Below are 26338 nucleotides of genomic sequence, written 5' to 3'. Positions count from 1 at the left end.
TGTTGCCCACACCCTGTTGGCTGGGAACTGACTGGACCATGTGCTAAGAATTTTCTGTGGGTATGTTTTGGCTCCTTTGTAAACTGTAAGCCTTTATAATCATCATAGCTGGTTCATAATGTCATAACCTCATAGCTAGCTCCTACCTGCCAAGTGTTCCTGATGTGGGTGGAAATTGTGGACTGGAGTGATTCTCTGATTAACTTTCAGAACATCTGTCCTATTTATTCTATTTTGAAACCATTTAGACTCAAAGCCAAGCTTTCCCTATGCTAGTGTCTCTTATAAGCACTGTAGAAATACCAAATTAAGAAATTAGCATTGGTAGTTGGGACACTAAGAGCAAGCACTAGGAACCTAGATTGCATTTGCCATGCATCCTGTCATCTGTCACGTTCTCTCAATCTCTCCTTGTCTCTGTGACCTTCACATTTTAAACGATGTGGCCAGCTGATTTGTGTAGCCTTCAGTTTGGGGGTGGCCACTGTGCATTTTTGCAGAAATTCCGCAAAAGGGATGAATGTTGTTTATCCGATCACATCCAGGTTATTTTGTGGTGAGGCTTCCTTGTTGGTGACGTTCACTTTGACGACTTGGTTATGGTGAGGTCTGCCAAGTTTCTATGCTTTCAGAGTACTGTTTGTCCTTCTAATCTAGAAGTGGGTTGGGAGAGAGACCTGGGGGGACGCAAATGTCCTGCTTCTCCTCAACCTTCTCGACTAATTTTAGCATCTGTTGCTATTCTTTCTGACGATGATGACTGTTAATGTTCTTGAAATGATTCTCCACTTCCTTCATTCTTGTGACACTCATTCATCGCATTTCTCTGTGCTACTGATTGATACTGTTTTATCCTGTAGGTTATAACCAAATATTACTGTTTATTTTGTTCAAATTGTTCCAGTTTTGGCCTGTGGGAGCTCTTTCTGGCTGGCTCTGATGTGAATCCTGTTTGGAGGTGATGAAGGGGTGGGGCTGTGCTCTCTTGATCTTGTACCTAGAGAAAGCTTGTCATGGAAGGGTGGTACAGGTGCTGAGGTGGGGGGAGGGGGCCACAGAGGCCTATACACTGATTTTGGAATTAGAAAGTCCTGGGGGTGAAGACCAAATCCAAGAGGGAGGACTGAGGTATAGCTTCATTGAGAAAAGAAGCTAGAAAGGATTTCCTCACCTGTTTTACGAAAAAGGAAAAAGCAAGCCGGGCGCTGGTGGCTCACGCCTGTAATCCTAGCTACTCAGGAGGCTGAGATCTGAGGATCGAGGTTCAAAGCCAGCCCGGGCAGGAGAGACCGTGAGACTCCTATCTCCAATAAACCACCAGAAAACCGGAAGTGGCGCTGTAGCTCAAGTGGTAGAGCGCTCGCCTTGAGCTGAAGAGCTGAGGGACAGCGCCCAGGCCCAGAGTTCAAGCCCCACGACCGACCAAAAAAAAAAAAAGAAAAAGGAAAAAGCAAAAGGGAGCCGTCCCTCCTTCCAGGAGTATGTAAGGACCAGCGAAACGATCAAGTTGTAGACAGACTCTTATTTCAATCATTAATAAGAATTCTTATGACCCTAGCATATTATCTTGGCAGAAATATCTCCACAAAACCTTGAGCTTCAGGTTAAGACAGTTCAGGGAATTTTTAAAGGAGACAAGATACTCTAGTTTACAATGAAGATTTTCCACGCCAGATTCCCTCCACAGTCCCCTGATTCCTTCCTCACCTTCTATCACCAGTTAGCACCACCACTAAAATAACTCAGATCGGCCAGCATTTACCACATGGTAAAATGTCATGTACTCTGTAAAGCGATTCAGGATGAATGGATAAAGAAGCTCAGTCAGACTCCCAGTTGAGCAGGGAGCAGCAGGGTGAGTTTTGCTGCTGTTTCTCCCGGCAGTGGGGTTGGGTTCTGTTCTCAGGACAGTGTGCCTCATAGAGCCTGAGATGTAACTACAGCACCTCTGCCCCACTGGGGGGGAGAGGGGGGGCTTGAAGCAGTCAGCACACACTTTTTTGCAAACAGTATACTTTTGAAAGTGTTCTGGGGCTTGGTTTAGCAGAGAGGATCCCTTAAAGAGACTTCGCGTTTGTGGTTTGAGTTATCTTATCAGCAGCCACTTTTCCTTGCTTTCCTCTTCTTCCTGCCTACAAAATAGAAATCCAGCATTTCAAAGCTCAGCCAACACTGTAGATCTTCACAGGAAAAGTTCCTTAGCATCCTCTCTTCCTTCCTCTTACAGAGCAGGAATTGGATTTTAATGTGGCCCTTTTACAGAAGTGGATGATCCCTTGCTTGAAGTGAGCTCAGTGAATTCAAGAGATCAACCAAAAGTGGGAAAGCCTTAGTGGCCTGGGCAGACATGTAGCTTTTCATCCCATGTTGGAATGTGCCCCCACATGGGCCAGAGGGGTGCTGTTTAGGGTGTTTGGATTTGCTGCAAGGGAATTCCCAGCAGTGTTGGAATGAGATTCATATGCGTTCATTATAGATGCTCAGCTATAGGGTCTGTAACAGTCTTTTTTTTTTTTTACTTTTTATTTATGTGTCTGTATGGGGTTTTGAACTCTCGGCCTCTTGCTGTCCTTGACTTTTTGCTCAAGGCTAGTGCTCTGCCATTTGAGCCCCAGTTCCACTTCTGGCTGTTTGTTGGTTAATAAGAGATAAGGGTCTCTCAGACTTTCTTTTCTGGGCTGGATTCAAGTCACGATCCTCAGATTTTAGCCTCCTGAGGAGCTAGGATTTCAGACATGAGCCAGCAGTGCCCGACTATCCAAATGTTTTCTGAGCCAGGCCCCATCTCTGCCTTTTTCTTCTTTTTTTTTTTTAAAGACAGGGTCTCACCTTTGCCTCGGCTGGCCTTGGCTGAGATCTCTTGACTTCCTCTTGTAGCTGACAAGCACTTGCCACCTTCCCCAGCTTTTTAAGATGCAATCCTGAGAACTTTTCTTCCTGGGTTGACCTGGAACTGTGATCCTCCTGATCTCAGCCTCCGGTGTAACTGTGATGACACACACACGCCACTCATCCTGGCTTAAACTCCCCAAGCTTGTACTGTATGTTTTTAAAGAAAAATAACAAACCACATGTTAAATTGAGGCCTGGTTCTCTATAAATTGTCATGCAGGTTTTCCTTGAGCATCTCACATCATTTGGTGTACTGTGCATACTTCCGTCAGGAAATAGTTTTTTTTCTGACATTTATCTAGCTTGCGTTCTCTCTTTGACATTTGACATTCATTTGGAGGAAATTTTCAGTCACCATTTCAAGTATTTCTTCTGTTTTGTTTTGTTTTTTTTCTTCTTGCTTCTCTACCTGGGTCTGTAATTATATCTCCTGGTTGTTGCATGCTCTATGTTTCCCCCTTCCTCCTCTCTGCTCTTTAGTTTTACAGGTTTCATCGAGGTTTTCTTGGATGTAGCCATTCTTTCCTCAGTGAGATCCTGCATGCCCTAGCTTGGGAAGAGGCTATGTGAGAAGTCTATATCTTCTGCTCGAATGTGCTTTAAAAATTAAAGTCAATTTAACAGCAAAAAAAAAAAAAAAAAAGCAATCTGGTTCCAGGCTAGCCTGAGCAACTCTCTATATCAAAACAAACCAATAAACAACAACAAAAAAAGGAAGTTGTGGGTATGTTCTCAGTGTTTACTTGGAGGTTTGGTCGCTTGATGATCTTTTCCACAGCCATTTGAAATCTTGTATTTATCCTTACCCCATCATGATTTGAAATGTGTGTCCATGATTAATACTTTGCCTCTGGGAATGTTTTTATCTAAAATAAAATACAGTATGGAGAAGAACAGGGTAATGGTCTAGATCTCCAGCGGATTTGAATATTTATTTTATTATGCCTTGTAAATGGTAAAAAAAAAAAAAAGATATAAACTATGTTATGAAATACCCTCATATATTTATAGAGAGAGAGTTGACAGGGATTTTTTTTTAGAATTTTATTCGGAGTTTATTTTTGAGTTTTATTAGAGTCATAAAATTCCTTGAACAAAGTGTGAGGTGTGGTGATGGCTGTGGCTATGCAGTAGCATTAGCTAAACAACTCCTGTGGCAGAATGGAGTGTGGAAATATGGGTCAGGAGAAATGAAGGGACCACAGAATATTCTATCTTGTCAGCTGCTCTGCCCTAAAACCTTTTTATTCAGTTCCAAATTTGAAACCTTTATATTAGGGAATAGGGTAGGGTCTTTTATAATATTAAAATCATTTCCAGTATGACTTTAAAATGATATATTCTATTTCTGACCAGTGCTAAAGGTCTTGAACCCAATTATGTGCCTTCTGCCCTTTGTTTTCTTACCTTTTTAATTCCTCATTTGTGGCCTTATCCTTCAAAAGAGGAAGGAGAAGAGATAACCACCACCATGTATATCAGATTTACTTCAAACCAGCATCTGTTTCTTTCGTGTCAGAGCGTAGAGGTCCATGTTTAAAGGAGTGGTAATCAGAAGAAATTATCACCACAAAAAAACTATGAAACTCTCTTATCTGATTGAAGAAAATACAGCTTAGGCTTTAGCATTGTATAAAATTAGCTTGATTTTCACTATTTTGGTCAGCATTTAAACTCTTGGGGAACAAGAGATTTTCAGCTGGGTAGGATAGCAGATCACCTTCCCCAACCCTCAGCCCTGTGGGTAAGGGGGGATTGTGGGAACCTACGCCTTCTCCTGTGCTCTGCTGAACCCTTCCTAGATCTGTAGTAGCAATCCTCAGGGAAGGACCCCAGGCATCTTCTAGCAAATGGGTTTTCCTGCAGATCTCTGAGTCTTGGAGATACCCAATAATCTGTGTACATCTGTGTAGAAAGACACCAAACCAGTGGGGAGTGCTTTCTCCATTAATTCTAGTGTATTCTGTGGCACAGAGCTATAGTAGTGAAGAAAAATTTTCCATCTGAAAAAACAAGCAGGAACCAATTTCTATCTTTTTCCCTCCCTCCCTGCCTTCCTCCCTTCCTCTCCTTCCTCCCTTCCTCTCCTTCCTCCCTCCCTTCCTTTTCTTACCTTCCACAAAGAAAATGCATGTTTCCAAATTCAGAATTAAGTTCCTTGATAGCGTGTATGCTGTCCACATTATTCTATTGTCATTATTTGAAAGTCAACAAATGGCAAAGAATTACAGTGAATAATAGATCATTACTACTGAAGTTTGCATCAAATTTTGCCCTGACTTAGGTATAAATGTTTACCTGTGGGAAGAACGGTTGTGTATTCCGAAGTTTGTCAGTGTATCCAGAGGTCAGGGTGGGGAGGTATAAAGACAGGAATATTAAGAAAAAGACCATTTCGACATTGCCTAGGGTATCTAAGTGAAAAACACCTCCTCCACTGCTAGTCCCTTTCTGCTATAGGGGGTCTCTGTGTGTGTGTGTGTGTGTGTGTGTGTGTGTGTGTGTGTGTGTGTGTGTGTGTGTGTGTGTGTGTGTGTGTGTGTGTGTGTGTGTGTGTGTGTGTGTATGTGTGTGTGTGTATATGTGTGTGTGTGTGTGTGTGTGTGTGTCTCTGTGTCTGTGTCTCTGTCTGTGTCTCTGTCTGTGTCTCTGTCTGTGTCTGTGTGTGTGTGTGTGTGTGTGTGTGTCTCTGTGTCTCTGTGTCTCTGTGTCTCTGTGTCTCTGTGTGTCTGTGTCTCTGTCTGTGTCTCTGTCTGTGTCTGTCTGTGTCTGTGTGTTGTGTGAATGAAGGAGTTAAATATGTAGTGAAGGACCAGGGATGGATATGTGGTAATGAGCACTGCAGTACAAGGAAGGGGACTTTATCTTGAAAGCCAGTTCTCAGGGATAGAATCATTGTCTGTATGACAGCAGCCTTCACCCTGAGATTCAGCCATCAAAGCCAAAAGTCCCAAGGGCATGTGGTGAGGATGTGACATTTTAAAAAGAATGTTTCCTTTGAGAAAGGGCTGTGTGTGCCTTTGGGGCTGCTTTACCTAAGGCAGACCTTTCCAGCCCAGAGCCATTGCTTTGTTTTTCAGTGCTGGTTGAACCCAGTGCCTCAGCATGCTAATACCTCTGGGGGCAGCCCCAGGTCCTAGACCACCGTAGAGAAAGACACTGTGTTCCTTCACTTTCTTGTGACTTCAAAAAGCCTAAGAGAGAACCCTGTGAAGGCCCCTGAAGGAGTCCTGGGAACTGAGGTTAGGAATGCTTGAAAGGACTAACCAGTTTCTCCAAAATAAAATCTTTGGCTGGACACTGGTGGCTCTCACCTGTAATCCTAGCTACTCAGGAGGCTGAGGCCTGGAGGATGGTGGTTCAAAGCCAGTTTAGGCAAAAGAGTCCTTGAGATTCCATCTCCAATTAACCAACAAAATGCCAAACTGGAGGTGTAACTCCAGTGGTAGAGTGCCAGCCATGAGTGAAATAGTTGACTGAAAAAGTGTGGGTCCTGAGTTCAAGATCTGGTACTAGCAAAAAAAGTTGTTTTTGTTTTTCTTAGCCAACAGTATGTTACTGGATAATGTCTCTTGAGCATGGAATGAGTCTTATTTTGGAGAGTTCTGACTGGAATTATAAATGGTGCCATGTTACAAATGCAACCAGCTCTATGTAGTGCAACTTGGTCCTAGGTTTCAGCTGCTATATGTTTGCATTATCAGGGTTTGGGCCTATCATTTTCGATTAACAGAAAAATGCCTAAAAAGGCATTGTTTTTTCAAATATGAATCATCTATTCTTCTAAACTAAGGACGAATCAATCACTCTAAAATTATTTTACAATGGCACTTAGTTCTTCCAGCTGAACTTGTTTGCTCTTGGAAGCTGCAGTGTGGATTTGTCCTTTGAGCTGCCAGTTCTACTTCTAAAAATGTCTACAGACATATCAACCTATGTAGAAAACAGCACAGCCTTTATAAATAACAGCAAAAGACAAAAACAAAGCATGTCCCAAGGAGGGTCTGGCTAAGTAAATATGACATGCACACGCAGGGGAACAGCAGGCAGCCAAAGGAAACGAAAGCATTTGGATCTACCATGAGCAGGGTGCCAGTGACTCATGCCTATAATCCAAGCTTTGCTAGAGGTTGAGATCTGAAGGATCATGATTCAAAGCCAGCCCAGTCAGAAAAGTCCATGGAACGCTACTTCTAAAATAACCACCCCAAAGTATAGCTGTGGCCAGGGTTCAAGTAGTACAGCACCAGCCCAAACAAGGAAGTTGATAAGGCATGAGGCTCTAAGTTCGAACCTTGGTATATTTATCCAAAATAGACCAATCCTTTCTGGCCATTTAGCTAACTCCAGACCCCATTCACATGCCTCTTTAGCGCCTGTATCCAGAACGCCTCCAAGACCCTTACAAGTGGCCTAAGTTCAGAACTTTCAGTGCTCTTACCTCACAAAGTTCCTCCCCCCCACCCCAAAGTCTATGTCCTACGCAAGATCCCTCCAGCTCTCACATGATTGGCTCCTTCTTGTCATTTAAATCTTGGATCTAATGTTCCTTTCTCAAAGAGATGGTTCCCTAAACCAGGACCTGCAAACACTCTCATATTAGCCAGTTTTCTACCCTTCAGAGTTTAAGTATCATCTTTGCTCTTCACTACCTGAGTGACTTTAGACCGTTAATTTAGTCCCTTATTTTTCCTCATTTTAGTTCTCGATTTTAAAGATGGCATAAAGATTGAGAAAATTCCCACATGCCTTGGAGGATGATTGGTATTTAGTAGGCATGCAAACATTTAAAATTCGTTTTATTGTTATAAAGGTGATGGACAGAGGGGTTACAGTTATCTAAGTCAGATAAAGAATACATTTCTTTTTGGACAGTGTTACCCCTTCCCTCACTCTCTCCCAGTGTTTCCCTCCAGTCCCCATCCACAAGTTGTATGATTTATTTTCAACATATTATCTATCTAGCGAGTACCACTGCTACATTTGTTCAGCCTTTGTCCCTCCATTTCTGTGCTCTCAACATGCAGACCTTTCTAGTGACTAGTTCTCTTGAAATTATTTAATGCATCCTAAGTCTCCACAGGAAGACTATAAACTTTGTAAGGCACCCATGACCTTGCTGACCTCCAAGCACAACTTAGCAAGATAAAAGGCGCATAGTAGATGATCAGTGAACACTGCTTGAACTAAGCAATACCTGATCAGCTCATAATAGGTTGTTCAGAAATGTGGTTTGCGTTTCTGAACCTTTCTGCCAGGGCAAGATCAGCTAAGAAGGACGCCATGTCACTTGTTCATTCCAGTTTCACTAGCCTGCTCCATCCCACACAATCAAACTTCCTTCTTTGTGGTTAGGAATGCAACAAAAGGGCATTGTTTGATTGATATCCATACAGAAAACTTAGTTCGCTGAATTTTAAAATCCATGCCAGTAGCTCATGACTTTAATCCTAGCCACTCAGGAGGTCAAGATCAGGATTGCAGTTTTGAACAGCCAAAGCAAATAATCTGAAATTTTTATTTCCAATTAACCAACAAAAAGCTGAAAGTGGAGATTTAGCTCAAGTGGTAAAATGCCAGCCTTGAGCAAAAAAGCCAAATAATAGTGCAAGGCCCTGAGTTCAAGCCCCAGAACCAGCCTGCATGCGTGTGTGTGTACACACACACACACACACATAATCTGCTGATAATACGTTCATTAGGAAAAATATTTATCTTTCTGAAGATGAACACGATCCTAAAATGTAAAAACATGATGTATTCTTAGGAATGTTCAGTATTTACACCATCCAAAAAGTAAACAACCAGGTACTGGTGGCTCTGGTTTGTAATACTAGCTATTCAAGAGGCTGAGATCTGAGGATCAGGGTTCAAAGCCAGGCGGGGCAGGGACATCTATTAGACTCTTATCTCCACTAACCCCCCCCCCCCACACACACACACTAAAGTGAAGTTGTGGCACACGTGATAGAGCACTAGCCTTGAGCACAAAAGCTTGGGGACAGTGCTTAGATCCAGAGTTCAAGCCCCAGGACCAGCAAAACAAACAAACAAACATAGACAAAATCAATCCTAAAATTCTTATAGAAGTGTAAGAGACCCCAAAAAGTAAAAGTAATCCTGAGCAAGAGAGAGCAGTGCTGGGGACTGGGAAGGTGGCTCAGTGGTAGAGCGCTTGCCTTGCATTCATGAGGCCCTGGGTTCGATTCCTCAGTCCCACATAAGCAGAAAAAAAGCCAGAAGTGGCACTGTGGCTCAAGTGGTAGAGCGCTACGCTAGCCTTGAGCTAAAGAACTGAGGGACAGTGCCCAGGGCCCAGAGTTCAGACCCCACAACCGAGCAAAAAAAAAAAAAAAAGCAGTGCTGGAGGTATCACAATCTCAGACTTCAAATTACACTACAGAGCCACAGTAACCAAAACAGTGTGGTATTGGCACAAAAACATATCTGAAGACCAATAATATAGAAAACTAATATCACACCAGCCACAGCTATCTCATCTTTGACAGAGGATCCAAAAACATGCACTGGAGACAATACAACCTCTTTAACAAATGGTGCAAGAAAACTGGTCATCTACACTTCTAAGACTCCAAATGGATCAAAGATCTGAAACTTCAACTCCAGGGAAATCTCTGGAAGATACAGACATGGGTGATTATTTTCCCAGAAAATAAGAACAATAGTTAATGAATCAAAATAAACTTATCAGAATTAAGAGCCAGCTCACTGTATGGGAGAAAATCTTCACCAACTATTCAATAGAATAATTAATATTCAGAATATACAAAGAGCCCCAACATTAAAAATATAAATAAATAAGCAGTCAATAAATAGGCAAATGAATTGAACAAGCAATTCTCAGAAAAAGGAATACAAATGGCTAACAGATACATGAAGAAATATTCAACATCCTTAGCCTTAAAGACAATGGAAATAAACCACACTATGATTCTATATCCAGTCAGATTGGCCAGCATGAAGAAAACAATCAACAAATGCTGATGAAGATGTAGGCAGGAAAGGAACCCTCTGTTAGTGGGACTATGAACTAGTGCAACCACTCTGGAAATCAGTGTGGAGGTTTCTAAAAAGGAAAGGGAAAAAAATGACTAAAAGTAGAACTATACACCATGTCACTCCCAGGAAAGTACTGGAAGGATTTAAATCAGTATGTAAAAAAGACAATTGCGTATATCTATTCATTGCAGCTCTGTTCACAATAGCCAAACTCTAGAATCACCTGAGGTGCTCAATAACTGATAATTGAATAAAGGAAATAGGTACATAGGTACCATAGAATATTAGCCATAAGGAAAATAGATGGAATTGGAGGAACATTATGCTGAGTGAGATATCCCAAGCTCGAAAGCCAGGTGTCACATTTTTCACTCATTTTTGTGGAATCTAAACCTAAGACATACATATTCGCAAACATGTATATATAGACAAAATATACAGATACATTCATACAGGTATACAGACACATGGTTGTAATTATACAATTGTTTAGGGAGACAAGGTGGATAGAAAGCGAAGGAGGAAGAGAAGAATAGTATCCAGGTACAGTGTGTGACTATATGAAGATTCCCCAAGGAATCCTCCTGAAAGCTGTTAGGTCATAGTGGTTGGGGAGGGAAGGGAAAGAGGAAGAAAAGGGGGCTATTCTGATTTACATATGTGTATGTGTTGAAATATCATGGGGAATCCCTTGACATTATTAATATAAACTAAAAAGAGACTGTTGGGAGTAGGTATCAGTGGGATGGGGGAGGGCAAATAGAGAGCAAATGAGGGTGAATCTGATATCAGATATGCATGTATGAAACTAGACCAGTGAAACTAGTTGAGTGTGTTCTGAGATGCAGGACAGGAATGAGGGAGAGCGATGGGGTGAGACTGATCAGGCTCATTGTATGCTCTACAGATGTGCCACAGTGGGGAAACCTCCCCCCCCCCCCATCTGTGACTAAAGTGAGCTAATTTATTTAAGTTGGTAAGGAGCTATTTGACCTTTTTGGTTATCTTAAGATACAATAAATTGTACTTCCAAAATGGGAAGCTATTTTTAAAAATTGTTCTTTAATAGATAATACGTGTATAAGGCACAAAATTCAAGAATAAAATGAAACCTAGGGAAAATAAGGTTTCTTCCCTGGAGGCAGTCATTATTTCTAAAGAATCCCTCCAGAATATGCTATACAAACATGTGATCGCGTACATACCTTCCCCACACATTGTATTATAGACACAGTTCTACAACTTCTCACTTAACAATATATTTTGGAGGTATTTCCGAGTTAATACAAAGAGAACAAGTCCATTCTTTTTAACAACCAAATAGTCCTCATTAGTCCACTGCAGATGGGTGGGTGGCTTGTTTTCCAATGCTTTGCTAGATATATTTTATTGTCAGTTGTGGGGCCTGAACTCTGGGCCTGGGCGCTGTCCCTCAGTTCAAGGCTAGTGCTCTACTCCGTGACTGTGCCTTGCTCTCTGCCCCACCCCCACACCCCCCATCCAGTGGCCACTGAGCCAGGCCCTTATTCTCTCTTATCATGGCTGATAGAGTAATCATGATCTTCTCTTTCTCACATTTATTTTCCTTGTGAGTGGCAGTATCTTCCTGATAGTCCAGTTTGAGCCTGCCTCTCCCTAGCAGAGGTTCTGTGCTACCCTGCACGTGCCAGTTCATGATCTGACCCTTTCTCCTGTTTTGCCTTCTTCTGTACGGTATTAGTCTTCATAGCCATCATCTTCCCTAGCTCATTTCCCTTGCTTTGTATTGTGTTCTTGCACATTTCCATATCTTTGTCATACTGTTCCCTCTGCGTGGATACCCTTCCTTTTCCTTTCTTATGACAAAATCTATCAGGTCAGTGACTCAGCTTTTCATTACTGTAACAAATACATGAGAAGAGTAGGCTTCATGGACAGGTATAGTGGTTCACGCCTATAATCCCAGCAACTGGAGAGGTGGCATTTGAGAAGGTTGTGGTTAGAGTTCAATCCAGACAGAAAGTAAGATTTTCCTCACTTGATGGAGGCAAAGCTACATTATTTGTCTTTCAACTACGTGTCTGACCACCTCCCCTACCCCCACCCCTGCCACCAAGGAGACATGCCCACTAATACCAGGTCTGGGGAGCTATATTGTCTCCTTTAGTCTTTCAAACTAGAGAGCTTCTCTGGAATCTGTCATTGTCCCATGCCTCATTTTCTTGCCAGGGGAAGGATCTTGATTCTGCAGTGCCCATGTATTCACCCGGGCCTGTTTTCCTTGGATGGGAAAGGCAACTCAGTACCAGTGTTTCAGCCAGACATGAATGGGCCAGAGTTCAAGCCCCATGACCCACCAAAAAAAAAAAAAGAATGGGGATCCTGGGGTGATGAAGCCCAGGATCCTTGGTGTTTCTTTCAGTGGTACAGTGTGGAGATTGCTCATCAGTCATTCAGCGCCTACCTACCCAAGTCCCCTCTGGCTACTGATAGGGTTCCTGCCAGCCAGAAAATGGAGAAAGACAGTGACAGTTTCTTCCTTCTTCTTATTGGGCCCTTTTGTGTCCAAAATGATTTGGATATGAAGTGCCTCCAAGTATAACATCCAAAAACAACTATTTTTTTCATTCAAGCCCAGGCTTTGGCTATGTGATTTACTAGTAACATCTATCAGGTACCCTCAGTACTACGTAATTGGGTTTCAACCCTAGCTGTGTGGTGTGGGCCAGTCTGGAGAGTTCCAAAGTTTTGGGAAAGATTTCTAATCACTGGATGGAACTATGTAATAAGCCAGCCATCCTAAGTCAGAGAGGTAGGCTGCCCCTTAGCTCCTCAAGTTCTCCTAAAAGCTGGGATAACAGGTGTGTACCACCATGTCCAGCCAGGTCCTACCTGAATAGAACATCTTAAAGTTGCCACACATCCACACAAGCCCCAAGCACAGAGCCCATTGGAGAACACACACAAAGCATATGATATATAAGCCATTGCACCATCCTCTCCCTTGAGATCTGAATGTTTCTCACTCCTTTGGACCTAAAGTACTTAATATCTGCTTTAAAAAAAAAAAAAAGCACCTGTTTTTCTTGTTTCAGATGAAGTCAGGTATCCCTAAAGTGGTACAGCCATCAACCATCATCTCTTTAGGAAGTCTAAATGTAAACCTGGAACCAGTGGTTCATACCTTTCATCCTAGCTACTGAGGAGGCTGAGATCTGAAGATCATGTTTTGAAGACAGCCCAGGCAGGAAAGTCCTTGAGACTCTTATCTCCTATTAACTACCAGAAAAGCCAGGAGTAGAGCTGTGGCTCAAATACTAGAGTTGTAGCCTTGAGCAAAACAGCTCAGGGATAGTGCCCAGGTCCTGAGTTCAAACCCCAGGACCAGCAACAACAACAACAAAAAAAACCAATTCTCCATATATTTGTATTTTGAAAATAGTTATTTGTCTTGCAAAGCCCATCAGTTTCTCTCTTACACATTTAAGAAGTTATTTCAGATAAAATGAGTCTAATTTTGCCTGTGATGAGTCTCCTCACATTTAGCAGAGGCTTAGGGAAGGTAAGTGACTTACAGTCCAAGCAAGAACCCAAGTGTCCTGTCACCTGGTCTAGTATTGTCCTGATATGCTCAACAAGTGACACACCGGCATCAGGGGATGGGTTCCCATCTCTCTTGCACAGTGTAAGTAGAACAGCCAGGTAGTTCACACCTGTAATCCCAACTACTCGGGGTGGCTGAGATCTGAGGATCACAGTTTGCAGCCAGTCCAGACAGAAAAGGCTGTGAGATTCTTATTTCCAATTAACGATCTCAAACCCAGAAGTAGAACTGTGGCTCAAAGTGGTGGAATGCTTACCTTGGTCACAAAAGCTGAGGGACAGTGCCCAAGCCCTGAGTTCAAGCCCTACAACTGACAATAAAATAAAAAAGGAGGCACAAGTCACAGCTATTCTCGTTACCATATCCAAGTGCATTCCTGGATCTCATCAGTGTTTCTGAACTATCAGAAAACTCCCCTGAAGTCTTAATAGTTCAAAGTTGTCAGCCTGAAATGCTTGCTAGATCACCTCACTCTGGCCAAAAACACAGTACAGCGTCTTCTCATTTTGGCCTTCTATAGTAGTATCCTCCCCTCCAGCCCTGCAGCTAAGGGACACCCACGGTTTCCGGTTGCCTGTGTCAGTTCTTTGTGTTTTAAGGGCTGGATGTTTAAAAGTTGAAGTCACTGACTTGCAAAATGAGAGGCTATTTTGGAGATCCTGTTGTTTCCTGGATTTTGCCATTTAGAGCATTGTTAACACTGAAAAGCTGCAATTTTAAGAAAGCAAACAATAGCGTCATTTATCAGGATAGGAAGCCGACTTCACCATCCCCACAAAGCCTTCTACATGTGTCCACACAAGATCTCTTAGAGATGGAAAGAAAGGAATCAGTGATCATATATTTTTATTTTGTCTTACTTAGTTATTAGTGCTGTTACTGGGGCTTTGACTTAGGACCTGGTTCCTATAACCACTTAAGCCTCGGCTCCACTTCTGTCTTTTTGGTGGTTTGTAAGATTCTCACAGACTTCCTTGCCAAGGCTGGCTTCGAACTTTCATCCTCAAATCCCAGCCTCCTGAGTAGCTAGAACAGATGTGAACTACAAACATCTGGCAGTGCTCCCGGTTTTATATATGGAGATTGGCCCAGAAAGATCAAGGCCTGAGTGCTTCCTATTCACACAGTGTTAAATGAAGTCTAGGTGCACTTTGGGAATTTGTTCTACTGCTTCTGCAAAATAGCCGTGTCATCTTAAATTACATCAAAATAAGTAAAATATTTGGCAGGAAATAGCAACCATGGGGATACGGTAGCTGTGTCATCTTCTTTGCAATAGTTACTGAAGACAGAGCAGACTCTGCTTTCACCTTTGTAGGAAACCCAGCTGAGCAGCTGCTAATGTTGGGGGGGGTCCCTCTTCCATGTCTCCCCAGGCGCAGTGAACCTGCAGGCCGCCCTCACTCTTGGCATACAACCAAATTTGGGGAGAACCAACCTGATGCCAGCATGATGCAGATATCTCAGGGCACAATGGGCCCTCCTTGGCACCAAAGCTATCACTCCAGGTAAGTGACTACACTTGAGACTGACAGGTTGACCTCAAAGGTCATATTCCAGCCAAGAACACTTTCTGTGGCTTGAGAATGTTGTACCCTGAGTATCATACCTCTTTCTCTGCTACTTTCTTCATCCTCTTAAACTCCATCTTCAGTTAGCAAAACAGCCTGTCTGGAGACATGGCCGAGGTGCTAGAGTGCCAGTCAAACTGCAGGCAAGCTGAGAGAGAGCAAGAAAGAACCTAAATTCAAACCTAAATTCAAAATATTGTATCTGTTTCTTAATCTGATTGTTGCTGCTCATTTGAACTCTCTACTTGGTTTTTCGTCCTTTCTAAAGCAGTTTACCCAGCATGCTCAAACAGAACTAAGATAGGAAAGGACCTCTTTTTTTTTTTTTTTTGGGTCGGCTGTGGAGCTTGAACTCTAGGCCTAGACGCTGCCCCTGACCTCTTCAGCTCAAGGTGAACGCTCTACCACTTGAGCCACAGTACCACTTCCGGTTTTCTGGTGGTTAATTGGAGATAAGAGTCTCACAGACTTTCCTGCTCAGGCTGGCTTTGAACTGCAATCCTCAGAACTCAGCCTTCTGAGTACCTAGGATTACAGGCGTGAGCCACTAGCACCTGGCAGGAGAGAACCTCTTAGTATATACATAATTACATGTAATCCTGTGTGTGTGTGCACTTGCATGCATTCATGCCTTGAACGAACGCAGGGCCTTTTGAAGTTGCTTGGCTTTCATGCTCCTACTCTACCATTTGATCTATGCCTTCACTCTAGCTTTTCTGCTAGAGTGGATATGGAGTCTATTTCTGTCCTGGCTAGCTTTGAACCTTAATCTTCAAATCTTAGTTTCTTGAACAGTTCTGATTATAGGCATGAGCCATTAGGACCTAGCTATGAGTTTTTGTGAAGTTTTGTAAAGCAACTGTTATTAACTCTGTTTTACAAATCAGGAAAGATTAATTTGTCCAAAGTCAAACAACTGCTCAGTACCTGAGTCAATGTCTTGACTTGAGCCAGGTTCCAAAGTTTTTGTATGTAACTGCTAGGTTACACTCCTTCTGCTTTCTGGTTTTGTCATGCAGGTTAGGGGCTAGTCAAGAAACACCCTAGACAACTGAAAGGATTTAAGTGAAAGGGTGAGAACTTAGCCATTGAATCATAGTAAAGAGAAAATTAAGTAAGGACTGCAGAAACCATCTGATCCCAAGAGTCAGATTCCACAGGGCATCACTTTCAGGAAATGGTATTGGTAGGGAGTGGAAAAGTCAAAAGGAAAGTTACTACATACAAATGAGATATGAGTATTTGTGTGTGTGTGTGTGTGTCTGTGTGTGTGTCTGTGTGTGTGTGTGTCTGTCTGTGTGATCTTTTGCCATTTGGCAAGGCCAGAACTCAACCAGAGCCTGTAATGCTCATGTCTGCTCAAGGACCCGATAACCTCTAACTGGTGGACACAGGATAATCAACCCAGTATATCAAAGTAAGCTTCCAGCCACAGGAAGAAATGATTCTAGTGCCCCTCCCAGGGATGGCACACTGCCCTGGATTTATATACCTGGAGGTAGAGTCTTGAAGGGGGTGAGAGGTAAGAGGGAGAAATAGCACCGAGCTAGAGAACTTGGGTTTTCAAGTCAGACCTCAGTTTAAAACTCATTCACCTGCTATTGCGTGAGCTTTAGCAAGTCACTTAACCTTTTTGATCTTAGCTTCCTTTTCTACAAAGTGAAATTAAGCCAGGTACTAGTGATGTGAGCTACCACCAACTACTCCTATCTACTCAGAAGGCTGAGATCTGAAGATCATGGTTCGAAGCCAGCCTGGGCAGGGAAATCCATGAGACTTTTATCTCCAATAAAACACACACACACACAAAAATGGAGCTGTGGCCCAAGTGGTAGAGTACTAGACTTGAGTGAAAAACCTAAGAGACAGTAGCCAGGCACTGAGTTTAAGTTCTAGTACCGCACAACAACAAAAACAAATTATTATATATACCTGGCCTGTGAGATACCACATTTACTCAGGCCTTGAGTTTTTAAAAAAGTGTCTTTTTTGTTGGATCATTGTGAGGATCAAATAACAGTAAATGAAAATTGTATCAAGCTGAGGACTTAAACTAGAATACACTTATGTGAGTGTGTATTAACAGTCCCACTAAACAGAGGCCCTTTGGAGCTTCTTAACCCTTGACCTTCTTAGGAAGCCTACAATCTGAACTCTTCCTGGTACTTCCCCGACCCCAGAATACAAAAGGTGCTGATCCTACAACAGAAATAAGATCACTGCCATCAATTCTCATGGTCCCTGCTTACAGTTATTATAGGGAGCTCTGGCAGGCCTGAGGGAGCAGTGGAGTTGGCATCAGAAGTATGGTATTCCATAGATGCACACCAGTCCCCCAAGGCAGATTGATGTGCCCTGGTCCCATGTCCACCACCTGTCCCCTCTGATGCCAGGCTGTTGACACTGAAGTACCAGGTCATCACAGAGGGGGAAAGAACAACCCAGGTTACCCCTACCACCACAGACATGTTGGGCCCCACCCTGGGGCTGTTCCTTCCATGCTTTGAGCTTGCAGCTCTGGCACAGGCTTCACCTACCTTGGCTGTGCTCACATGGTCTGGGCGTGGTAGTTGGAGGTGGCAAAGTGCTCCAGGTGTAATCTGAGGAGTACAGTGGCATCTAGTGGTCTAGTGGCCAAGACAATTGGCTGCTTTCCCTCTTGGCAACCGTATTTAGTTCCCTAAACGCAGTCTCAGGCCTAAGTTTAAGGATGTGTTTCTCATTTGAAAAAAAAGAATAAGGATGGGAGGGTAGAGTGAGGCAAGAGGGAGAGAGACGTACAGAGGTACTGAGGATGACTTATTTCTGACTACACGCTGGGCTAGACTTGGAGATTACTGATGTTATGTATGTGTGCGCACGCACGTATGTGTGTGCATGCACACACACACACACAGGTACTGGAGCTTAACTCAGGGCCTTGCATCCTCCCTTGACTTTTTTGCTTATGGCTTCTGACTTTTTGCTGGTTAACTGGAGATAAGAGTCTCACAGACTTTTCTGCTCTGGCTGACTTCAAACTGAGATCTTCAGATCATAGCCTCCTACATAGCTAGACTTACAGGCATAAGCCACCAGCACCCTGCAGTTTCACCGAAATTTTCTCAACTGCTGAAGCCAGACCATTGCCACTGTCCTTTTGTTGCCTATAGTACTACTGTATTAAACTGCTGAAGGATACCATAACGTCATGTATGTAGGTCAGCCTCTGATTAGAGACAGAATTACATTTTCAAAATGCCTTCCAGCCAGGTGCTAGTGGCTCACACCTGTAATCCTAGCTACTCAGGAGGCTGAAATCTGAGAATTGCAGTTTGAAGCCAGCCCAGGAAGGAAAGTCCGTGAGATTCTTTTTTTTTTTTTTTTTTTTTTTTTTTTGTCGGCCGTGGGGCTTGAACTCTGGGCCTGGGTGCCGTCCCTCAGCTCTTCAGCTCAAGGCGAGCGCTCTACCACTTGAGCTACAGCGCCACTTCCGGTTTTCTGGTGGTTTATTGGAGATAGGAGTCTCACGGTCTCCCCTGCCCGGGCTGGCTTTGAACCGCGATCCTCAGATCTCAGCCTCCTGAGTAGCTAGGATTACAGGCGTGAGCCACCAGCGCCCAGCTTCAAAGATTCTTATCTCCGAAAAAGTTGCAAGTGGTGCTGTGGCACAAGTGGTAAAGCGCTAGCCTTGAGCCAAAGAAGCTTAGGGACAGCACCCAGGCCCAGAGTTCAAGCCCCAGGACTGGAAGAAAAAAAAAAAATACTAACCTACCAGGATGTAGCAAGTGATTCACTCATTAGCAGAAATGAGTCTCCACTCTCAGATGGTTTCTTGGTCTGGGGGTACAATACTTGTGTCTCAAAGTGTGACTCATAGAGTGATTATTCCTTAAATGCCCAGATGCTCCTTGGAAAATGTTGCTAGGACCAAATAAGTTTAGGAAATATTGCTTAGTATATTTATTTGCCTCTTAGACCAACATGCAAACAAGACTTCTAAGTCTTACAGTAAATAATAGTGTTTAGCTTATTTAGCCCAGTGTTTTCCAAGCATATTTAATCATCTAAGGAATTAGTTTTCATTAAGTACATTTAAGGAAATGCTTCCATATACTGTGTCTTAAGAATTTAAAAAATACTTTAAGACACATAGACTAATATATGAGTGCACTTATCTGCTACCAAATTTAACAACACATTATTGTATATGCTACACATCTTTTAGGGATAGAACTGAAGGCTTCCATATAACCAGAATTACAACCATTATTTCATAATGTCAAGTAGTGATCAGGAATACAGAGAAAACAGAGGGAATGTAAGCAGAGATGGTATTTAGTGCCAAGAAAACTCTGGTGGAAAGCAGCCAGTACAAAGGCTCTGGGGCAGGAATGTATCTCATGCATTTAGTTACCGTTGGGAAGCCATTATGCTAGAATGCAGTGAGCAAGAAGGAAGCAGTACAACAAAATGGTGAGACAAAGGACAAAGGGTGATCCAGTACAACAGTGATACTTGCAAGACACTATGCTGGAAATGAACTTTACATGGGGGGAGTGGGGTGGGGACGGAAAGTGGGAGAAAAATGAGGGAAGGGTAACAATATTCAACAAGAAATGTACTCATTACCTTACATATGTAACTGTAAACTCTCTATAATCTTTATAATAAAAGGAAGCAGACAATATGGTTGCTAAAGAAGCAGATCCTAGTAAGGACTGTGACCCACTTAAGACATCCTTGCTGTTCTCGTAGTAGTAAGGCTATCTAGGTTGGGATGGTGACAAGATTGAAAACATCATCCCAAATTATTCTACTCCATGCCCACTCATTAATGCCACCTCTGAAGCAGGAATGATAACGTTAATAGAAAACAGTATTTCTAGATAGTAGTGGGAAAATGCGTTCCATATTTCCCAGGCACAGTCTGCCTGTCATTTATATTTCTAGGCAGTCTGTGGTTTGAAATACATTAGTGATAGCATTTTAGCCATTCTGTTTAGTTGTGTGTGTGTGTGTTTTCCTAGGCTAGGTTTAAATTATTCTTTTAGTAAAAGACAGGAAATTTGGGGGCGAGGGGGAGGATTCAGTTCATGGAATTGGTGAGTGAGAAAGCCCTCAGGGCCAAGTGCTTCCTTTCCCCCTGAACATACTTGGTCTGAATCTTCTGTTGAAAATAAAAGGAGGCATAATGGTTATTGTACGGAGGGGTTACAGTTTCATGAGTACATCTCCTGTCCAGCATTGTTACTTCCTCCTTTGTTTTTCCCCTACCATCCCTTTTCTCCCCACTTCCCCAGCTCCTACCCCCCACACACAAGTTGTAAAGTTCATTTTCAACATAGTGTCTTGTACATCTCATTGTTACAATGGGTCAACCTGTATCCTTATTTCAGCATTTTGTTATTTCCCTTCTCCTACCCAAATCAGAAAAATGTATATACAAGATACAGGGCATCGGAATCAAATACAGTGAAAACAGGGGTTATGCCATGGAGGAAGAACATACAAAAGAAACAACAAAAAAAATCACATAGTACATTATCTATACATTAAAAACAACAGCAAGAAAGATAAAACCTCTTGCAAGGTACTTTTTAAGAAAAGAGCTACAAGTTTTGGAAGCTGAAAAGTCTAATACTGAACAATCCCACTAGTTTGTCTTTGGTGAAGACCTAACAGTGGATGGTCTCACTACACGGGGAAGGCATGAGGGAGATGGAGGTCACATATCTTGAAAACAGGAAGCCAGAGATTAGGGATTAGGGATCAGGGATTAGGCTCACTCTTAGAACAACTCTCTGGAGAGCTTCCCACAGAGATAGCTTACTCTCTTCCATAGGTAACATTCAGTGACTTTCCCCTAGGCCCCACACAGAGATCAAACTTTGAACACATGAACCTGTAGACAACAAACCACAGCCCAAAAACCATGGCAGAAGGTGATTTGTTGGATGCATTCAGAAATCCAGGGCTGGGAAGGTGGCTCAGTGGTAGAGTGCTTGCCTTGCATGCATGAGGCCTTGGGTTCGATTCCTCAGCACCACATAAGCAGAAAAAGCCAGAAGTGGCGCTATGGCTCAAGTGGTAGGCGCCATGACCGGCCAAAAAAACAAAAACAGAAATCTAGAGTAACTGAAGTTGTATGAAGAACTGCCAGACTGTCTTCCAAAATGGCAGCACATCTTCTGTTCCCAGCTCCTGTTGGTCTACATCCTGATCAGAATTTGATGTCATATTGTAGTCCCTGATTTTAGCTTTTCTAGTTACTATATGATGGTATCTTATTGGCAATTTCCTAATGATAAATGGTATACAGCATCTTTTCGTAATATTTACCAATTGTGTCTCCTTCAGTGGAGTATTTGCTGTTTTTTTTTTTTAAATCAGGTGCATGTTTACCTGTTGAGTTTTGAGAGTCCCCTGTTGAAGTATATTTTGAGTTCATAATTAAAGCTCTTCATAAGCAATTTTGTTTTGAGGGAATTTTCTGGGGTATACAATACCTAGATGAAGATTCCTTTCCTCATTCCCCAGCCAGGCTCAGAAAACCCACCTGGACAAACTTGTTAATGCAAATCTGATCCTCTTTAATGGACATGGAGGCTTGCGAAGTTACTCATAAGTGATAAAGACTTCTTTTAAAGCCTTCCTCTCCTTCCCTCTCTCATCATTTTCTAACTCTCATCTCTGTATTTCTCTCATTCAGCTTTGTGTTTAGCTTTCTCATTGCAAACCAATTGTCTCTTGTACAGTTTTGATTCCAGGAATATTGCCAGGATGTAGCTTTCAGTTCCTTAAAAAGGAAAGATATTAACTAAAATCATACACATGTGCTCATAAGTCTCCCTCAGCCTTCACGTGCCTGATCTCTTACTCAGCTTGCTTCTTTTTTTTTTTTCCCCTCCCATCCCCAATAAACACAAAATTTCAGCCTCTGTCACTTTCCCTTCCTCCTTTCTTCCCTCTCCCATCTCCCAGCACGTGGAGAATGTTGATTCCAGCACAACAGAGCTCATCAAAGTGCTGCCTGTGTCCCAGGCCACATTACTTTCTCTGTGCATCCCTTCTCCTAGCTTCTCTGGATGATTCATTAGCGGCACATAGGCTACAGCATTGGGCAGTTAATCCTAGTGATGACACAGTGAAGCTGAACAAGGCCCAAATATGGCCCTTTTTACTGACCCTTTCAAAATCCAAACATTACATAACAGTACATTTATAAGCTGGGTCCTGTGCCTGGAGACCTACTAAATAGCTCCTCAGTAGTACTGACTGCTTTTCCTTTCTTCCAGCTCATCTACAAGTGACCTCTCCAGCTTCGACCATGCTTATCTGAGGCGGAGCCCTGACCAGTGCAGCTCCCAGGGGAGCCTGGAAAGCCTGGAGCCCAGTGGGGGATACTCAGCCTGCCATCTTCTTTCCCCTGCCAAGTCTACCAGCAGCATTGACCAGCTCAGCCACCTCCATAACAAGAGAGACTCGGCATACAGCTCCTTCTCCACCAGTTCTAGCATCCTAGAGTACCCACCCCCTGGTGTCACTAGCCGAGAGCGGTCAGGCTCTATGGACACTACTTCTGCTCGAGGGGGCCTCCTAGAAGGGATGAAACAGGCAGATATCCGCTATGTCAAGACAGTCTATGATACCCGGAGGGGAATCTCAGAAGAGTATGAGGTGAAGTCTTCAGACCTGCTGCTTCAAGGTCTGGAGACACACCCATCAGCAGATGATCAGGGCTATGATAAATGGCATAGCATTTCTCGGAGCAAGGGAGCACTATCCCCATCTTGGAGCCAACCATGCTCCAGTCCCTTAGAGACTGGCCCTGACAACCTGCCTCATAAAGTGGGTGCACCACAGCCCCCAACTCGGAGTGACAGTTATGCAGCCTTTCGGCACCGAGAACGACCTAGCTCTTGGTCTAGCCTTGATCAGAAGCGCTTCTGCCGGTCTCAGGCAAATTCTTCGGGCTCCTTGAAATCTCCATTCATAGATGATCAGCTGCATCCTGTCCCAGAGAAGAGTCCAGAAAACAGCCCCCCAGTGAAGCCCAAGCATAATTATATTCAGAAGGCCCAGCCTGGCCAACCACTGCTGCCAACTGGCATCTACCCTGTACCATCCCCGGAGCCACACTTTGCCCAGGTGCCCCAGCCTTCTGTGAGTAGCAATGGTACACTCTACCCTGCGCTGGCCAAGGAGAGTGGATATCCAGCCACCCCTCAGGGAGCTTGCAACAAGATGGCTGCCTTTGATGAGAATGGAAACCAAAATGGAGCTAGCAGACCTGGATTTGCCTTCTTCCAGCCTTCAGAACATGACTCACTGGAGAGGAAACCAGAAACTACGGTCAAATATGTCCCCTACAAAGTCCATTTTCCTTCAGTGCCTGAAAATGAGGAGGATTCCTCCCTAAAGAGACATCCCACAGCTCCCGAAGGCAACAGTGTTCATTACAATGAGAGAAAGAACTCTCATGGCAACAAACCCTGTGCTAATCACCACAGCCTCAAATCTCCTCAGGCCCAGGCCTGGCAAGTGGGTGGAGACAAGAGGTCTTCTAGACTCCTGGAACCCTGGGAGAGTGATTTCCAGGAAGACCATAATGCCAACCTGAGGCAGAAGCTGGACAGAGAAGGCCTAAGCCACAGCCAGTCAGGCAACTTTGGCAGGACCAAGTCGACCTTCTCATCTCTCCAGAACATTCCAGAGAGTCTGAGAAAGCAAAGCAGCCTCGAGCTGGCCGAGGGAGTGCAGGAGAGTTACCCTGTTGGCAGGTCTACCTGTGCGGTCAACACCAAGGTGGAGGACTCTGCAAGGAACGTGCTCCCTGACCACAGAGGCCACCTGGACAGGCCCGTTTCCTATGCGAGGCCTGAAGGGAGATCCAGTACTTCACCCTCCATCCACTGTGCCGATCCAAGCTATGAAGAGCCCCCCACCCCTCCACACCAGCAGACATCCAGCCTGGGCAGGACGAGACTCAGCTCCGGCAGCACCTCGGCCCTGCAGGGTTTCCAGTACAGGAAGCCCCACTGCTCTGTGCTGGAGAAGGTGTCCAAGTTCGAGCAGCGAGAACATGGGAGCCCCCGGCCCCCCAGTGCAGGCCACACCTACAGGAGGGCCCCGACATCCAGCACTTCCGGGAGTGACCTTGAAGAGACAAAAGCCAGCCTCCGGAGCCCTGAGAACACGGAGCCCTTGGGCAATGGGGGGCAGCACTTCAGAAGCGGGGAGCCCAAGCTGGAAGAGGCCTCTTGGCAGCCTTGCGGTCAGCAGCTGAGGAGGACTGAAGAGGGGGGCCGTGGCCCCCCAGTCCGAGTCAGCGAGCCCCCAAGGCCCGACGCCCGCTTGCTCCGCAGCCAGAGCACCTTCCAGCTCTTCAGCAAGGCCGACGGAGACGCCCCGGGGCCGGAAGACAGGCCCGGCGGCGCCCCCGAGTCGCCCCCGCTCGACGCGCCCTTCAGCCGCACCTACAGGAACAGCATCAAGGACGCGCAGTCCCGGGTCCTGGGGGCCACCTCCTTCCGCCGCCGGGACCTGGAGCTGGGGGCCCCCGGCGCCTCCAGGCCCTGGCGGCCACGGCCCGCCTCGGCCCACGTCGGGCTGCGATGCCCAGAGGCCCTGATGCCAGCCTCGGCCTCCCCGCACACGCCGCGGGAGCGGCACAGCGTGACCCCGGCCGAGGGCAGCGCGGCCCAGCCCCTGCCCACCCCGGCCCCCGCCGCCGCCGCCGCCGCCCTCCGCAAAGGCCCGCGCCGCCGCCTGACCCTGGAGCAGAAGAAGCGCTCCTACTCGGAGCCGGAGAAGATGAACGAGGTGGGGGTGTCGGAGGAAGCCGAGCCTGCGCTCTCGGGCCCGCACCGGCCCGGGGTACTGCGGTACGCCGAGAACAGCGTGGCCGATCGGCGCCGCCTCTTCGAGCGCGACGGCAAGGCCTGCTCCACGCTCAGCCTGTCGGGGCCCGAGCTGAAGCAGTTCCAGCAGAGCGCGCTGGCCGACTACATCGAGCGCAAGACCGGCAAGCGCCCCGCCACCGCCGCCGGCTGCGGGCCCCAGGAGCCGGGGCTGCCCGAGCGCGCCCAGAGCGCCTACCTCCAGGCCCCCGACGGCCCGGGCCTGGCCTCGGCCTGCAGCCTGAGCTCGCTGCGGGAGCCCAGCTGGCTGCCCCCCAAGGAAGCCGCCCTCTCCCCGCCACTGCCAGCTGCAGCCACGGAGACCCCCAGGGCCCCTCGAGATCGCAGCAGCTCCTTTGCCTTCGCGGGTGCGCGCTTCCATGGAGAACGGCGACGCTGGGATCCCCAGACCCCGAGGGAAATGCTCAATGGCGCTACTTGCGGACCAAGGGGCACCCAGAAGCTGGACAGAAACCCTGGAGGGTCTTCATCCTGGGGGGCCGTGGCCAGGAGGACCGGGAAGTCCATGTCAGCCGAGGACCTGCTGGAGCGCTCCGATGTCCAGGCTGGCCCTGTCCACGTGCGGTCCAGGTCGTCTCCCACTGCAGACAAGAAGTGCCAGGTGAGTGTGGAGCCAGTGGGGTTTGGTCCTGGAAGATCTGGAGTGAGGGGGATCCTCTAACCCCTTCCTTTTTTTTTTTTGGTTCAGTTTTCCTTTTAAATAGATAAAAGTAGCATTTGTTTTCCTGTAATTTTTTTTTCCCTCAGCACCCCAACCTGTTTTACCTTCAGAGATATAATGTCTGTATAGTTATATAGCTATCTTACAGAGCAGTGTTTTATATGATTAGGGAAAGTGAAGGATTATCTCTCCCCCCCACCCCCACCCCTTGGAGACCATGTATGAATAGTGCATCTACAAATTAGCAATAGAATTACTGACGATGATACTCATTGGTGGTTGATTTCTTCCTGGCCATCAATTAATGACGCTTTACACTTACTCGTCTTTCTGTGATTTTCATCTGAGCTCTGAAAGAAGGAAAAATTAGACTTTGAAGATTTCACATCAAAGCATTTTCCAATGAAGGCTCTAAACTGTGCAAAGATTTTAATATGGGGCTGGGAAGGTGGCTCAGTGGTAGAGCGCTTGCCTTGCATGCATGAGGCAGAAAAAAAAAATCCGGAAATGGCACTGTGGCTCAAGTGGTAGAGTTCTAGCCTTGAGCTGAAGAGCTCAGGGACAGCACCCAGGCCCAGAGTTCCCCACGACCGGAGCCAAAAAATAAAAAAAAAAATTAAAAATTAAAAAAAAAGAACGATTTTAATATGATTTTTACCCTCCTCAGGAAATTTCAAGCAGCTAGACCCAGACCCTGAGCATTTGGGTG

The 26338-nt window shown here is 45.1% G+C and overlaps 1 protein-coding gene across 7 annotated transcripts in view; it reads left to right on the top strand.

The window, feature by feature from the left end:
- Window positions 1-26338, top strand: part of Shroom3 (shroom family member 3) — a 310920-nt gene that overhangs the window by 256557 nt on the left and 28025 nt on the right. For all 7 annotated transcript variants that reach the window (XM_070012980.1, XM_070012979.1, XM_070012985.1 and 4 more), the window contains 2 exons: window positions 14872-15003; window positions 22344-25569. In XM_070012980.1, the coding sequence (XP_069869081.1) occupies window positions 14872-15003; window positions 22344-25569 (3358 nt within the window). The remainder of the gene's footprint in view (window positions 1-14871; window positions 15004-22343; window positions 25570-26338) is intronic.

This window comes from Dipodomys merriami, unplaced genomic scaffold (assembly GCF_024711535.1).
Source record: "Dipodomys merriami isolate MVZ:Mamm:240054 unplaced genomic scaffold, mDipMer1.0.p SCAF_9, whole genome shotgun sequence".
Classification (NCBI taxonomy): domain Eukaryota; kingdom Metazoa; phylum Chordata; class Mammalia; order Rodentia; family Heteromyidae; genus Dipodomys; species Dipodomys merriami.
The sequence above is the reverse complement of the archived record's forward strand: the minus strand, read 5'-3'. Positions and strand labels throughout refer to the sequence as shown.